The sequence below is a fragment of the Synchiropus splendidus genome, chromosome 16, assembly GCF_027744825.2.
Source record: "Synchiropus splendidus isolate RoL2022-P1 chromosome 16, RoL_Sspl_1.0, whole genome shotgun sequence".
In the NCBI taxonomy this organism is placed as follows: Eukaryota; Metazoa; Chordata; class Actinopteri; order Syngnathiformes; family Callionymidae; genus Synchiropus; species Synchiropus splendidus.
The window spans coordinates 17,409,253-17,426,238 of record NC_071349.1 but is presented as its reverse complement, the minus strand read 5'-3'; the positions used below and the strand labels follow the sequence as shown (position 1 = coordinate 17,426,238).

Below are 16,986 nucleotides of genomic sequence, written 5' to 3'. Positions count from 1 at the left end.
ATGCAGCATAATCCAACATAAGTGCCGAAACCAGGTCGAAAAGCACAAAGCAACTTTCTGATTGGCCGCGTCCTTTCACATGACAATAAAGCCGGCGTCTGATTGGCTGCCGACTCTCGTCGACCAGAAATTTTCCCGCAACTCCTCAGTGTTTGAGGACGCCGAGGCGGTGGATTCTTCACTCGGTGAAAATGCCTAAAAGAGCGTATCCTTTCCCCGAAACCTTCTCGTCGCAGTATAAAATACACGTGGGAGAGCAGGAGCTGCACCAAAGCAGCGTGTTTGGGAGCAGGTACAGGAAGGAAATCTACGGTAAGAAGCTGCTAGCATGCTCGCTACAAACAGGCGGAGTTTCTTGTGAGGATCTGCGTTAAAATACCGCTATTTGACCTCGCTTTTCTCTCACCTGAACACTTTACGGATTCGGATTCGTGCGTGTTATTGTGTTAGTGTTTTCCGGCTCCTTTTTTTTTATTCCGGAATCGACTTGAGGTGGGTTTGTTTATTAGCAACGCCGCCTAGTGGCAGAGTCTTGTTTGCTGGTTTTATTCTCTATTATTTGGGGGTTTAATTCAGTTTCATTGAATTCCTGTTGTATTAGTCAGTAAATTGACTAAGACCTGGTCGCCAGCCTTGGTCTGAAGTGCACGGATTTCTTATCCTCCAACATCTAACTGATCTTCTCTCATGTTCAGAGAAGACGAAGAATCTACTCTTCAATGGAGCCAAGGCGATGGTGGGTAAAATCTGGGCCGGAGAGGAGGCCGCTCCGCTTCCAACCGGAGCTGGACACACGCTCTTGAGAGGACAAACAATTATTGGAAACGATGGCAAGTTGGCCAGAACAAGCGGCGTCCAAGGTACGTTGCAGAGCTGGAAGTGGTTCAGCGGTTTGCGTGTCGCTCACTCCTGCGATAGTTTTGAATGAAAAGGATTTTCACCACGATTCAGCTCCACCTGCTGCTGCGTCCTGCTGCGTGTGTCAGAAGAGCCAGTCCCTGCGCTCCCTCTGCTCCCAGTGCGACCGGCGGGTCTGTGCCTCCTGCACCCGCCTGTGCTCCAACTGTTCCAGTCCCTGCTGCTCCGTCTGCACCGTTATAGAGTGAGTTACTATTCCTCCAATTGTCCAGTATTCCTTTTTTTAATGGTCCAACTTCCTCCCCTCAGCTACAGCGGACCGTACGACGAAGTCCTCTGCTGCGGCTGCTCAACATGACGACGGAGACACCTGAAGATGCTACTTGAAATACACACGTTTTTATTATTTTACATGTTTACCTCTGTATATAATGATGTCAAATGAATTAAACTTGAATATTCCCACCATGTTTTCATTTTCATGTACAGCGGTACCTCAGTTTTCGAACATTCCGGAATTAGAACAGATTTTTTTTTTTTGCTTTGGATTTCGAACGAAAATCCAGAACTCGAACGCCCCCCCCCCCCGAAAAAAACAAAAACGTGCGGACCGATCAGCTGACCCACGAGGCGCTTTGTTATTGTGTATAACGCAGCCTCTGTATGCAGATGTGTCCCCTGTTTTTTCTTCATATTGAGGTGTAAAACCTTTCCTGTCTCTGCACTGGACCGTGGTAGAGTGTCACAGGGGAGGTGCTGGAGCGCTCACTCCAGGGTTTGATGTCCTGTTGTGGGCTGGAGCTGGGACAGGGATGAGGCCAGTCTGGGACAGAGCGTGACTTGGTTTATGACTTTGTCACAGCCAAACTGCACAGAAGCGCACATTCAGAGCTGGACACGCACCGGGCACCTCTTCACTTCTGGAGAGACGTCACTCACTCGGCAACCCCTCCCACATGCAGCGGCCACACACATAGAGGAACAGCCACCTGCAGCAGACACTCTACATTCACTCCTACAAAAGACTATTTTAAGGCTTGGAACGCATTTCTTTTTTTTTCCATTCATTGTAGTGGGAAAAATCGATTCATATTTCGAACAATTCGCTTCTCGAACGGCCCCTGGAACGGATTGTGGTCGAGAACCGAGGTACCACTGTTGTTTAGTTTATGAATCTTTGCCTGTAGGATTGTTCCAAATATCTGGGATAATATTTTTGGCCATATTTTTTTTTGTTCTACTACAAATGACATTTTAAGCATTAAATCATAATTTAGAGTTGTCTTCTTTGGTCATTACCTAATGATGACTGTATTGCAACTTTCAGTATGGCAAGAGAAAACTGTCTCACAGTGTGGGAATTGACAGGTTGCTGTAACCACAGAAAGCTTTAACTTATGGGGCTTTAGATATGAACTGATGTTATTGTAATAAACCAAAGCAAGAATTCCAAGTCATTGTCGTAAACCTACTGAAACTGCACCATTTACAAAATTAAAACAAATTAAAATGAAAACGAAATTGGACGTTTGCGTCTTTCTTCCATGAAGATAGCTATTTTAATCTTCAATGTTGCTCCAGATTTAACGGAAAAAAAAGCCAAATGACTAAAACTGAAAAAAAAATAAAAACTGGATTTGAATAAAATCAAACCGAAACAAAACAAAAAAACTAGTTGTAATGTTGTAATAATAAAATTCAAATGGTTTTAAAGCTGAAAACTTCCAAAAAATATTAAAATTTAGGAGGGGAAATGAATTGAATTCTATTATGATCTTATATGATATATTTTATATTGTTATATATTTGCAATTAAAAAAAAAACACTCATGAAAACTCCAAAACCTTGATAGGACCTTGGTTTTTAATGGTTAAGTAAATAGTTGACGTGCTCTTCCTTCACCAGCAGATGGCGGCATTTCCCAACAGTAGCGTCTGCGTGTGTTGCCACCACGTGACCCAAGTTTTGGATCAAGTCGGTGGCGATAAAGAAATTCCGCTCGCTTTGTTGTGACTACCGTATTTTTTTTTGAAAACCCGCAGCCGCTTGGTTTTATCTCCACTTGTCTGACCCTGACGCTTGGCCTGGCGCTGCTCAGGGTCGTGAATAAAAACGGAATAATTGTTCTCAGCGGCAGAAATCCGCAGTCGGCGGGTCACGTGACGTCAGATGTGGCTGAGTGAACTTCCTGGAGCTGAGAGACGGATTCACGTCCCAGTTGTGTCCAGCTGCTGGAACAGTGAGCTGCCGTCCGCTTGTTTACGGCGTAAACCGAGATCATTTTGGGTTTGTTAAACTCATAAACATTGTGTTTTTCTAATGGGTTGTCCGTTTTGTGCGCTATATTATTCTATAGTAGGGTGTTTTAAGGGCACTGTAAGAGATAAATAACATGTATTTTATTTATATAAAAGAATATTTTAATCAGGTTTTATCCACAAAACGAACAGTAGATACAATTAATTTGCTCTAATTTGCCTGTACTTGTTTAAATAAATCGCTTATCAATTAGGATGTGTAAAATTGTACGTAAAAATTAGACTCAATATTAAAACAAGTGGGTTTTTTTTTTAATATATAAAAAATGTTGACATGACACTGATCTAATTTTAACCTGCTGTGAATTTTATTTGGTTTCTATTGTATTATTTATGTAGTAGCATAAATTTAAATAAATATGATCAAGAGAGAGATGCATTTCAAGTTATATTAGTTATATTATAGTTTTTAAGTTTTTCTTTTAAGTGAAAAATATTAAATACTAAATATTATGAGTAACTCTATTGCACAAGTATTATAGTTAGATTTGATGCCATGAAGAAAATGTTGCCAAAATCTCTTTCCTCGTCCTCAAAATAGCGCTTTATTTTCCATGTTGTTCTTGAGACGATTTGTCCCTGATTTCAAGGAGCAGTTCAACTTGTTCCCGGGTCGCACCACTTGTCTCCATGACTGTCAACAGTGCTGGGAAAAGTGTGACCCGTTAACATCTGGCTGCTTGGGAGCTGCTTCCAGCTGTTCCGCCTCTCAATCTTCTGTCCGACAACTTCCATCAGACGTGTTCACTCGCTGAGAATCACAAGCAGGACGTGGTGTGAATGTGTTTCAACAAAGAGAGTGAATTCAAAATGAAGAAAGGTCATGGTGAAGACCCCCCACCATCAGAGAACCCCCCTCTCCACCCGGCTACATGTCTGCAGAGTCGGGGGCCACCGAGCTCCAGACAGGGCCGAGCAGCGCCAGCCAGCAGGAGCACGTGGCTTTGTCTCTCAGCCATTCTTTTTGGGGGACCAGCTGTGGTCTGGGCCAGCGTCAGCCCCGATGATGCTGCTGCTATAAATAAGGCTGCACCAGTGTGAGTAAGTGACAGCTGTACACTGGAGCAAGGACACGCGGCGTTGGCCCGGTCGGGCCCAGCTGATCCAAAAAAGGCAAGGAGCGAGGACCGGCACTTGATAAGTTAAAGATAAGGCGCGTCAGGTGGAGAGTTCTGGGAGGCTGCTGCCTGCACAGGTGTGGCCCACTCAGACAAACAGCACGGAGCTCTGGGGCGTCAGGTTCAGAGGAAATTGAATAATTGGGAAAAGAATCGAGTGCGACAGGACGCTGGACAGACTCCGCTCCCCCAAAACCAAACCACTATACTGGTGCAGATATAACTTCAACTATCTCAAACTACAGGTCCCATGATGCACTACACTTCACACTATAATAGTTGAGCAGACTTTCTTGAGTATAATATACCATAGGATTTAGATTTATTTTTCAAAATAATGGGGATTAAATCTGAAATGTATTTATTCATTCATGTTCTGAAAGTTTGTGGCAGTGGTGGGTGGTGTTTTTAGGATTTAATAAAGAGTTTCAACTGAAAAATGTTTGGAATAATAATTGGAGGGAATAAAAAAAAAAAAAAAATACAAATTTGGTTCTAAAGCTGAAAACTGAAATCCAAAAAAGTATTAAAATTTAGGGAAAATATGAATTGAATTATATTATTATATTATATATTTTACATTTATATGTATTTGGAATTTATATTTATATTTATTTTTAAACCTTCTTTTCTGATTCAAAAAAATTGACCCTGAATAAGCACAATGTTGTTTTCAATATTTTTAAGGTTTTTGTTTTTATTCAACTAAAAAAAAGAAATATATTTTTTATATTTATCTTTGGGTGGCATGCAAAAACATAATTTAAGTAAATCAAATAAAATGAAATTAAATCCATAAAGTACACAACAACTAAATATAGCTAGAGCAAGACGTTTAGTTTTATATTATCAGTGTATTTTGTTTAACTTTATTTTAACATTTCAAGATGTTCTAGTTTCAGTTTAATATCTCCAAAATTATTTGCCGTATTCTCCAAATTTTTTAATGGCAGATCTAAAAAATAATAATGCCTCTTTTTTTTTGATGTTCTGAAAGTCAAATGAGCCTTTACTCAAAAGATGATCAACATATGCATGCGTGTGACCACAGAGAGGTAAACACTGTGTGTGTGTGTGTGTGTGTGTGTGGCGGCAGACAAGCCCGCGCTTGTGTGTGTTTGTGCCCTTTTCAAGTGTGACCACCTGTCTATTGTTAAGAAATAAATAAATAAGCGCGGCGCACCAGCTGTCCCTGGCAGTCCGTCCCCTCAGAGGTCAAGGGCTCCCACCGCTGGCCTTGTTGAGCTGTTAGACACTTACAACTTTTCCGCCCAACTTCTCTCCCACACGCTTCCCAACACACATCAGTTCAAGCCGCACTATTAATGGAACCGGATTCACTGTATCAAATCCAGACCACAATTGTGGTATTATAATGTAGCGATAGTGTTTATGGTTCTCCAGAGGCATCTGGTTTGGAATGTAAATAGTCTTAAAACTATCGGTTGCCATAAAGATGTAGGGTTTAGAGCAGAGGTGGGCAATTACATTTCCTAATATATAGTTGAATAACAGGCACGAAATGAAGCTAAAAAGATTAAAAGTTAGTAAGGACATTGAGAAGTGTAAATATGCCATGAAACCTATTGAAATTTCATTTCATATGCACTTCATTGGAGTATAAATCTATGGACAAGACGTTCAAGAAAAAAAAGGCAACTAATTTCAAAAGATATTTTCAATATTTTCTTCATGTATTATAAGGAACAAGAGAAATGACCAGTGAAAAGAAGAAAGTCTTCAAACAAGAACATGCTACATTTACTGTTGAAGTGCTGCGGGTAACAGAAAGAGAAAGATAAAGGAAAAAGGCTGAAAAATTACGTCAAAATAACGTCAAAAGGGCCGTGAAAATACAGGCACCGGGCCGCATATGGCCCCCGGGCCGCACTTTGCCCAGGTTTGGTTTTTAGAGACAGCTGTTGAATTAAAGGTGGTGCTACGCCCACAAAACATTTTTCATGCGGGAGATCAGACACAATGATTGGTCCAGCCTGTTTTCTGATAGGAGATGATCCAATGGGTCGCTTCCTCTTCTGCCCACTGCCAATTCAACCTGAGGCATTTCAAGGAGTGAGTTACTAAATGAATTGGGCAAAAATTTGGGAAGGTGTGGCTTCAGTGGTGTGAGAGTTGGTGGCCCCGGTTGCCAACAGGACCTCAGTGACTCACCTCAGACCCTAGTCCTAACCCTAACCTCAGGAAAGTCCAGGTGTCCCAGATGAAACTCACATGACTTGAAGCAAGAAACGTGTGGGACTTAAAGAAACGCCGGGGGCCAAAGTGCGAGGGACTATTAGAACCAGGACAGAACCACCTCAGAGTCGCTCTGACGCAGACCTGAGAGTTCAACCACTGGAAGAAGCCAAAACAAGGCGGATCAAACGCCCCGGTTCTGGGAAGCACACGCACACAAACAGAGGCAGCGGAGGGATCCGGGCTCCAGGGAGGAATGTTTGATTCCACCGTGGAGCTGCGGCGCACAGATCCCCACTCGTCACCCTGCGGCTAAGCTCTATCACCTGACCTCCACTTTCCATGTGACGCTTTTGGGACCGTAAGAGGCACAAACAGCAGGCAGTGTGAGGCCCGGGCAGGCAGATGTGGGCTGCCCTCCGCAGCGCTCGCCCTGCTCTCTTGCCGGGATTCTACCAATGATCTTGGCAGGACATTGTTGTCTTTATGTCGGGGCTGCCATGCCAGCGCCGCCGTGTCGTGGCTCTGTGCATAAAGTACGTGCTGGGGAGCCTGAGGCAGACAATAGCGCGGCTGAGCTACTACCCACACACACAATAGAGCGCTGCGACCGGGCTGAGGTTTGGGGGGCCATGCTTTTGGGGTATAGATGGGGGCAGGGGTACTTGGATGCAACGCTTCCCAGAGTGGATGCAGTTCAGATGGGGGATGGTGGTGGGAATCGGGACCGTCCCTACTGGGACCAAGAAGCAGCTGGATTTCTTTCATGCTGCAGCTGGGAGGTAATTCAAGTTCTCAATGGCTCCACGACTCTATTTGTTCTCAACACGCACTTGTTGACACGGAGACGGTCCCTAAAATTGTTGCCCTGTTTCTTATACAAGTAACATCCGACTTATGACCTGCTCGACTTACGTCCACCTGTACTTATGACCACGGCCAGCAGATGCTTTTAAAAAATTTTTATTCAATGTTTGGCACCGCAGCACGTAGCAGCCCGGCATCGCGTACCACAGTTACGGCAGCACAGTATCCCAGCATCTCACTCTCACACAGCCACCTACCACTACTGTAGTACTTATAACCCTCACGTCGGCTATTTTGAAATGACATCCAATCTGACTCACGGCCGGAACCGATCCCGGTCGTCGGTCGCATGTCACTTGTACAGTGTTTTTGGGAGACTAGACCGAGGATTCTTGGTTTGCTTGACTCAGTTGGGAGGTTTGATACCTTTACTTTCCACCTATGGATCCACTCATTCCCCTTGAGGGTCAAATAAGTTGGAACCAAGGTTGCCATTCTAAACATCCTGACTCAGAACTGAGGGCACATGAATAGAGTGTTGCCATGTGACAATAAACGTAGCTGTTGCTCTGCTTGTCATGTATCGAACAAGTCCTTGCCTCTAGTGCCAGAGACTGTAAGGCTGTAGCGCTAACCCTTCCACGGTGGACCGATAAGTTGCCGGTCACTGCTCCACAAGGGTCCAGCAGCGGCAGGGCGTTTCCGTCACGACACAGGAAAGCACATTGGTCTTGTGCGATTGACCAATCGCGACTAGTTTTGCAAGGCTGGGGACGATGGCGTTTCCTCAAACTAGGCAAAAAAAGTGGTGGTTTGATCCAAGAATCTGCCGGAAAGTCATCACCACCACTTCTTGATGTCACACCGCTCAACCATTCTACTTGGCCAATAAGTCCTTGCTTTGCGTGTCAAGGTCGAGCTTTGCCATTCAAAAGTAGGAGGAAACCATTGACTATAAAGTCTGTAGTCACTCAGTTCTTCATGCTCTTCCTCTTTGCTTTGACTCCAGAGCCAGAAACCTGAGGTGGAAAACCAAGCACCCCCGCCCCCAAAAGAAGACGTCTTCTGAGTTCAGCTTCAGGACAACCCAGGTTGGGGGCAGGCTCCGAGCTCTCTGGTTTCCTCCCAGATGCATACGTCTGAGCTATATTTGCCCTGCGATGGCCTGGCGACACGTCCAACCTCGCGCCCTCTGAACCGAGGTTGCCTCCGACCCGAGTGCCAGGAAGGAGCAGCGTCGGTGGGTGGCTTAAATTTATAAACAACGCGGTCAGACTCATACAAATATTTGCCGATATCTGAACACACAAGTTTGTTTGGACTGAAGGTACAACTGAATATTCAAATGAGCGCCACAATGAAACGCCGTTTTGGAATCGCTCTGTCCTTGGGCTCAGTTTATGGTTTGAATCAGGGGCAGAACCAGTAGGACCGGCGGCATCATCATGTTCTGTTGTCTGTGTACACAAACACACACACACACAGATTGTTGCCGCTGCGACCAAGACCCGTGAATCATATCACGGAATATTGCAGTCCATTTGAACAGAATTACCGACAAGAAATAACCACACAGTGAGAGAAAGTTGTTCCATTTAATTCTATGCTTAAATCTTCATAAAGACCTAAATCCAAAGATTGTCACATTTTCACAGCACACACACACAAACACACTCCAAAAAAAAAAAAAAAAAAAAACAATTCAGAATCGCTTCAAATTACCTAAATCATGTCAATTCTGCGTAAAGATTGTCATCTAATATCTACACCGCTAACTTCGAAGCAATCGTTACTATAAAATATACTTTTTTTCTTATTAAAAAATTATATTAAATTCTAATGGCACTTCTACAAAGTCTATCAAAAAGATTCTTGTTTGACATTAGGAAGCCTTTTTTTTCTTAAACAAACGTGAAAAAGGGGCACAGCAATAAATATCTCAGACAAGTTCACAGTCCTGCAGAAGACGACGTCCAAGGCTTCATCCACACGACAATGTTTTCATCGCGAGAGCCAAATTCACCGAAACAAAAAGCATCTTGAATGTGTCATTTATTCAAGCTCTGGTCAGAATTGAAAGTGACTTTTAGTTTGTTATTTTCTCTTCTGTCACTGTGACTTCATCGCCACATCAAGTCGACTTTGAATGCATACATAAACCGTTTGAAAAAATGAATCAAATACATTTTCCTTCAGTTGTGTGGGGATTAAAGTTTTAAACCCAGGTCTGTAACTAGCACAGTAAAAACAGGGCGACGTGGACGAAGCCTCGGGCTCCAGCGGGCGTACAGCATGAATGAAGCGCCTTCCACCAAAACAACAATCTCAGTGTTCGACATTCAACAGCGACTAATAAAGTTTGTTTCCGTCGGCTCATGCATGTCCCTCTTCATACTGAACAGAAAAATCCAATCTCAACGCTTAGACAAACTTGGAAAGGCGGCCAAGATCTGAACCGGGTTTCTCCAGGTGTTGCACCGATTTGTGACGACAAGGCACACGTGGCGATCACACTGGAGCTTGGAGTCGGAGTTCACTTCAGATGAAACACAAATACATTCGGGAAAAACAGCATTTGATAGGTCGCACGACCCAAACAAAAGGTTCCCGAGGAGACAAGTCGGGGCTCCTTCACTACAGAGAACCATGATAAAAGCCAGTCAGATGAGAACAGATTTTGAATTGCTCGAGTCCTAGACACTTAGTACAGCGATGAACATCCTGGCTGACCTTACATTCATGAAATATTTACTGTGGACCTCTTATTAATAAGGAAAACGGTCAGGAATGAGCTCTACTTCTAAGGCTATATTTGTATGAAAGGCAGTCATTTTCTTTCTGAACACATCAAAATCACCATGGCAACCATTGTTTTAAGGCCTTTTTTTTCAGCTGTGTCGCAAACATAGCCTTAGAAAAAACTTGTGGAAGAGTGGCAGGGATGAATTATCGACACACAAATCTCAGGACAGATGTGCTATCACTCCAAGAACAATGAGACTTTTATCTTCGTTCGGTGGTCCTTTGATGCGTCCAAACAATACACCTGTGTACAGTCTCACCGGTTTCCCTTTGCTAAATACATTTCTCACATTCCAGTGCCTCCGTTCTCTACAGAAATGTGCAAAGAGAGACGGCGGTTTCCCCCCACAGCTCGGACAGAGATCTACAAAGATCCCTTGAGAACTACCTGACCGAGGGGGTGTGGGGTGGGGGGGTCGCGAACAATGGCTGTATTGTCTGATTTCTGTTTGCGGCCAAATCACGATGGCTGAACAACTACTTCCTGTGGCGGAAAACTCTGGCGATTTGTCCACTTGAATTGTAACTCAATAAGACACCTGACGCCCCTCCACAAACCAGTGTTGATAAATAGATATATATTTACATTAAATACACAAAAATAGCAGCCTAGATGAAAGTGTTGAGACTATAGTTCAATGCCAAAAAAAAAAAAAAATCAAGTGCTTCTCTATGTTCCAAGAACAAAGTAAAGATTACAGTAACTGGATTCGGGTAGATAAACAGACCAGTGAACGCGTACCAAGAGTAAACCCTGAACCAAACTAATAAATAAAATCTGATCAAGTCTTTTCAGGACAGATGAGTCAAAGATAATCAGTAGTGTTCACACATCCAGCGAGATGACAGAAGGTGAAGATGATCCGAGGCCACGTCACCGGTGGCTCCTCCGCTTCCACCCAGGTCATCGCATGAGCGAGCAAGTGCGGCAGGAGCAGGAAGTCTGGTGAATCGCCTCGGCCGCCCAGATAACCGCGGACAATGGCGAAAGGTGACACCGCAGGGTTGAGTCAGGGTCGACGTCAAGGTGAAATTCTGACCGGGAAGTTAGTTTTCCTTCATAGACCACAACGGAGGATAACAAAAGAGGCCCACTGGGACGAATTCAAACTGAAGCTGGACAGTAAAGTCATAGTCATGTGGACGAGTCCACAATCTGTGTATATTTCTGTGTCTTTTCAATATTCGTTTTTGAATCTGGTACTGTAAAACATGTGAAGAGGATGCAACATCCAATGCAACTTTCTAATACAATTTTAGAGTGAAGTAAAAAGAGAAAACAACACACTGTGCTTGATATTTTCAATGTAGTTAGCCACATTAGAATGTTAGCAGGGCATCAGCTTGCTGCTTTCAACTTTAACTGAAGGTTCTAAGAGACATTTGTCTCGCTTTATTAACGCAGTAATTGTGTTTTTCTTCATTTATTTTATTCTTTTTTTAATAAATACACAAATGAATGATGACAGAAAATGCCAAGATTTTGCTGCTTAAAAAAAGAAAAATCTAACTTTACAAGTCAATTGTAATAATGTTCCGTCTTAAATAAAATAATAAATTTGAAGCCCATTCTGTCAGGAAAATGATCAATAATCCGCATGACTTAATGGAGTTTTGAATTCATATAAATTAGCTCAATTAACTGCAGCAAAAACTGAAAATTATTCACATCTACATTTTACTTTTCATGTTTCTTACTCATTGTCAGGTTCATCTTGGCTACATTCAAAGCTGTAACTTCAAAAACAGACCCGTTGTGCAGCCTGTTTTAAAGTACCAGATTCCCCAAGCTGCTTTTTTTAATGTTTGAAGTTAAGCCTGCCTCTGCATACAATTTAGATTGAAATGAAGAACAAAAATCACTTGTAAATTTGACATTCATTTCAAAATAAGGGCACTGGTGGATCAGGAACCTCTCGATTTGGGGAAGCATTTTATCGCCACATTCTCAAGTCTGGGTTGAGAACTCAGTAGGCACCAGTATTTAAGGCAGAAAATGCCTCGTCTGTTTACCTAAAAAATAAAGTCTGCTCCTTTCATACAAGCTTATTTTAGCGAGAAACAAAAAAGAAAACAATACGGTGGTTTACTCAAACATAAATCTAGCTCCAGTAGTTTCGCTGCCCAGTTGATAGTTTACTATCTTTAAATAAATAATAATAATAATAATAATAATAATGATAAGGAAGGAGTGAAAGAAAATCAGATATTGCTACTCGCGGACGGTTCACTTGTGCACAAATAAAGTCTGTCGATTGTATTAAAGTGTTAGTATTTCTCACGTTTGCCTCACAGCAAATCAAATGGATTGACATAAACAAACAAGAGCCTAGTCTGATGAGTTCCATAGAAGCCGCGTCAAACTGGCAGCCAGCTCTACAAGTTGCTACATATTGAAGATGTGAGTTCGGAGAAACGAGTTTCTAACAAAACCGCCGGTGTGTGAGGAGACATTGTCATGGCACAGGCGAGGCGCTATCCGATGGCGAGGGTCTTAACAAGGCCACAGTGAAACTTCCTGATGTGGCGGTAGAGGTCCCCGGACTGGGTGAAGCGCCGCTCGCACCACTTGCAGGCGTGAGGCTTCTCGCGAGTGTGGACCACGGCGTGGCGGCTCAGGTTGTGGGAGTACTGGAAGCTCTTGCCGCACTGGCCGCAGGTGTAGGGCTTCTCGCCGGAGTGCGTGCGCTCGTGGCGCTTCAGCGTGTACATGCAGGAGAAGGTCTTGTTGCACTGCATGCAGGTGGGGACCGAGCCGTCGGGCGACAGCTTGGAGCGGGCGCCGTCCTTCTCGCGGAAATGTGAGCTGAGGTGCAGTTGCAGGACGTGGGGGCTGGGGAAGACTTTGCTGCACAGCGGGCACACGCACACCTGTTGGCCCGGCGGCAGGAGCACGCCGCTGGAGGTGGAGATATCTGAAGAGGCCAGGTCGTCCTCCTCCTCTTCCTCGCTGTCCCCCAGCAGACGACCCCTCCTCTCCTCCAGCTCCCTGCCGGGCGCGCCCTCCCTCCCTCGGCAGGCCTCCCCTTCCTCGTCCATCAGGTCCTCCTCCTGGGAGAGGAGGGCCGCGGTGGAGCCGTTGTTGCCTGGGAAGAGGGCAGCGAACCCTGTCACCACCGCGCTCCTGGCACTATTCCCAAAGTGCTGGCTCTCAGGGCTCATCGGCTCACTGTCCTCCTGCTCTGACAGCAAGTCGTGTTCGTCTTTAACAAGTGGCTCAGTGCCCTGCTGCTGGCTGTCGAGGGCCAGCTGTCCTGAGACGTAGGAGGGGTGTAAGGGATCTCTGCTAGACAGAGGCTTGAAAGACAAATCCAGCGCACAGTCCATGTCATCCGAAGCCCGGGACCTCAGGGACAGCGACACGGTAGAACTACTGACATCAGCTTTTGTTTTTCCAGCTGTTTGGACACAGGCTTCGGCCTCTGCTGACACATAATTGACACTTACAAGGTCCGGGGACCTGACAGAGTGACCGTTCGCCTTCTGCCTGCCCTGCGCAGACCTCTCACAATTGGTGACAGCCAGCCTGACTTCGCTCTTGTCCATGTCAAACTCCTCTGCTGGGGGGGCCCTGGGAGCCCCCTGAGACGGCGTCTGGTGCTGTCGCAGCACAAGCTGCTTGCTGTGCAGCTCGCCGTCCGAAGAATTCTCCTGGTCCAGGCAGGCCAGCCCCAGACTCTCGCCCATCTTCTCGTCCAGAGAAGACAGCTCCTTGTCTTTCAGCTTGCCTTTACAAACTTTGACTATGTCGTACATGTGGAGGTAACTGGCAGCGGCGAGGACATCCTCCACTGGCAGAGTTCGGAACTCCAACTTCCCCTCATACATAAATTCAAGGAGCAGACTGAAAGCCGGGGCTGTCACAATGTCACTGTTCAGATGCACAACGTCCCTTTTGTCCAGCTGGTCTCTGTAGAAGAGGTGGAAGTACATGCTGCAGGAGGCCAGCACGGCTCTGTGCGCCTTGAATTGAGCCTCGCCGACGAGAACAGTGCAGTCACAGAGGAAACCTTGGGTTCGCTGCTGACTCAGACACTGCAGCAACTGGCGGCTATGGTCTGGGAACTCCATTCTTCCTTCATAACCTGATGGAAAAACAGGAAAAACAGGACAGTGGATAAATGGAATGAGGCGATTGCAGGGACCCTCGGGCTGCGGAGCCTCCGCGCTCAGACGGTGGAGCGTGAACTACCGGGGGGCTTCAACAGCGACTTGACCGGGTCATTTGAATTTAAGGTTATGTCTCAGCACTGCTACATTCTGATTCTACCACACCGCAGTTTTAGTTTGGACAACTCGCTGCACCACAGCTGGATTCGAGTGAAACAGCTGAAACTTTTGGGCAAATCTTTCCGACTTTTAAACCGTAATTTAAGCGACATTTTTGTGAAATAGTCCAACAGTGTTCTGAACACATTTTATTTCACATATTTGCACACATGCATCTACAGATCCTAAAGTCCTCTCTACTGACACAAACACAGTTTCATTGGGCACCATAGAGAAAGAAGAGAATTGAAAACTAAACAGCTGGATCAGCCAAATCCATATCTCAACATTCGTAAAATCGCCACATTAAACTTGGAAGTTGGCAATGTCTGGTGGATCCACAGAAATTACAGCACTTCACCACTACATTATTGAGAGTTTTGAAACCTCGACGTGTCCAAGAGGACTTCAGCAGCCACACCGACAAAGCTCAAACCAAACAAACCGGTACCAAACATCGGCGACACAACGCGATCCAGCCTGCAACTTCATGGAAAGGCGCACGCCTGCTCACCCGCACATGTTCCATCCGCGGCGACACTCCACTTGCCCCGCCGCGCTCGCGGATATCTCCCGGCACTTGTCAATATTCGCGGCGGTGTAAGGTGGCAAACTCGGAGCCGAGTGAGTCAACTGCTGCTCTGTTTGCTAATTACACTGCAAGCTGTGGAGTCAGCTGCTCTGACATCACCGCAATGGAAACGCTACCTCCAGCTGTGCGCCCCTTTCAGCCATATGTTAAACTCGCTCCAAAACCCACGGCAAACTTGTTTAAACGCACAATCCGCAGCTCGCAAACTACAATTCACACACCTCCAAAATAAGCCACCATCGATCGCGCGTTTATTTGCGCTTTAAATGCACTTTTGCGATTCCAACTAAAAAGCAGATGTTGCGTTACGCGTCGGCGTTTAACGGATAAAAATGTGGGGATTTTTGCCTGTTAAGAATAAAGAGGAGGAAGTGAGAAGCCTTTTAAAACAGCGCAGTAACTCCGCGGCGACACAGACAGACAGAAGCTTCTGTTTAACTTTCTCCGGAGCAACACAGAGCACCTACATGGATCTGCTCCCAGGTCGTCGTGTCGTCGCCGCTAAACGCCCCGGTGGTGCTTCATGATGTGCGGCCAGATGTTCGCGTCTCCTCGTCGTTTCTTGAGCTCCAGTCCGACCCCGACAGAGTCAGCGCTGCTGTGTGTCAGGCAGGTTGATAATGGCTCAAGCCTCGCGAGATCCGCCGCCTGAATGCGCCTGTACTACCGCGTGAACTCACACAGCGGCAGCAAGCGGCAGAGAACAGAGCGACACCTGTCCAGGTCAGGAGAGAGGTCACGCTTCTGACCTGGCTCCAGGGTCACACCTCGGAACTCAGCGGAAGATAATCATTAGTCTGTTTTTGTAAATTCGGCGGATTTTTAAATATATGTTTCCATCTAATATACTGACTTTTTTTTATCTGAAAGTGTTAAACACTGTGGTACGTTTATCCGGAGTAAACGGCTCACATTGTTCTCTTCTATCACTCATTAACAGGCTTCAGTCTTCAACCCCAGTTTAAATACAAATAGTAGTTGCTCTCAGCTGTGGCTTGAAAACAACAGTCTATTTGAATGACAAAAAATAGTTAGATTTTTCGGTCTTACAGGCACTTATTATAGGAGCTATTCTACTCCAGAAAAATAGAGTTTATACACATATATTGAGGAGAATATAGGGTTGTTTGATCCATTTTTTGGAGATTCTTGAAAACATTGGTTGCCAGCTAACATGGTCAATTGTGCTACAGCGGTCAGGTGGAAACTGGCCTCCTGGATCTGGCTTCATGGATCCTCCTCTGCAAGCAAGTAACTGGGACGTGAATCAGGTTTATTGACATGTTTTTGACTGTAGCTCTTCATGGCTTGAAATCGAATTTCCAGCGCTGGTTCGTACACCTTTGGAAAGGATGAGGACCAACGTATTAGGTCAAATTCTCAAACTGCATCATTTTTAAGTCAGTTGGAATTTTCACCTGTGTATCTCCAACAGGAAGACAACACAACAAGACAACAAGGTAACAGAAGGAAGGAAGCTGGATTAACCCTGGCCAGATTACCTGTCAATACAGGGCAGACGCAAAAATAGAAAGTCTCCATTCACGCACGACCACATTTTATCTTAGCGTCCTGTGATCTTAACTTAAACTGTAACTTTGAAAACAAGATTTAAAAAAAAAAATCATTAGCAATTAATGGGGTTTGATCTCCGGGGAGCTTTTAGGTGGTCGTTCTAATCCTGCTCTGAGTTGTGGAATTCCCTGGCTGGCACCAAACCTCCCAGCGCTTTGTTTTCCCAGACTCCACACGACCCAGGACGGGATTTATTTAACCCAAATTGTTCAAGATAGATGGAAGGAATTTGAAGTAGATAATAAGTTATATCCTGCCAGGGTCGTTTTTATTGTTTGTTAAAGCAGGAAGGTGGCAAAACAGTGGTGAAGCACACTTAAGGCTGCAGCTGCTGGTCTAGTCCCCCTCCTCGTGTCCCTCCCTTTGCGCCCCCTCAACTGCCTGGGCCACCTTTGCCCTGTGTTCCAGCTGTCGTGTGTTTTGAAAGGACCATTTGCAGCTCCTCGTAGC

At 45.1% G+C, this 16,986-nt stretch overlaps 2 protein-coding genes across 4 annotated transcripts; one reads left to right on the top strand and one right to left on the bottom strand.

Moving 5' to 3' along the window:
- The first annotated feature begins 132 nt into the window (after positions 1–132).
- On the top strand, positions 133–2,332 carry siva1 (SIVA1, apoptosis-inducing factor). Of its 2 annotated transcripts, none has more exons than XM_053845588.1 (4): positions 133–312; positions 696–860; positions 952–1,102; positions 1,168–2,332. In XM_053845588.1, exons 1-4 carry the CDS (start codon positions 192–194, stop codon positions 1,214–1,216), a joined length of 486 nt encoding a protein of 161 aa, XP_053701563.1. In that variant the 5' UTR covers positions 133–191; the 3' UTR covers positions 1,217–2,332. The 2 variants fall into 2 exon arrangements, with proteins under 2 accessions (XP_053701563.1, XP_053701562.1); XM_053845587.1 differs by having other exon boundaries at positions 919–1,102.
- Positions 2,333–8,892: 6,560 nt separating this feature from the next.
- On the bottom strand, positions 8,893–15,568 carry zbtb42 (zinc finger and BTB domain containing 42). 2 transcript variants are annotated; one of them, XM_053846000.1, is made up of 2 exons: positions 15,429–15,568; positions 8,893–14,185 (listed from the first exon to the last, which is right to left on the bottom strand). In XM_053846000.1, the coding sequence occupies exon 2, from the start codon at positions 14,169–14,171 to the stop codon at positions 12,576–12,578; it is 1,596 nt and encodes a 531-aa protein (XP_053701975.1). In that variant the 5' UTR covers positions 14,172–14,185; positions 15,429–15,568; the 3' UTR covers positions 8,893–12,575. The 2 variants fall into 2 exon arrangements, with proteins under 2 accessions (XP_053701975.1, XP_053701976.1); XM_053846001.1 differs by lacking the exon at positions 15,429–15,568 and adding an exon at positions 14,884–15,404.
- Between the last annotated feature and the right edge of the window lie 1,418 nt (positions 15,569–16,986).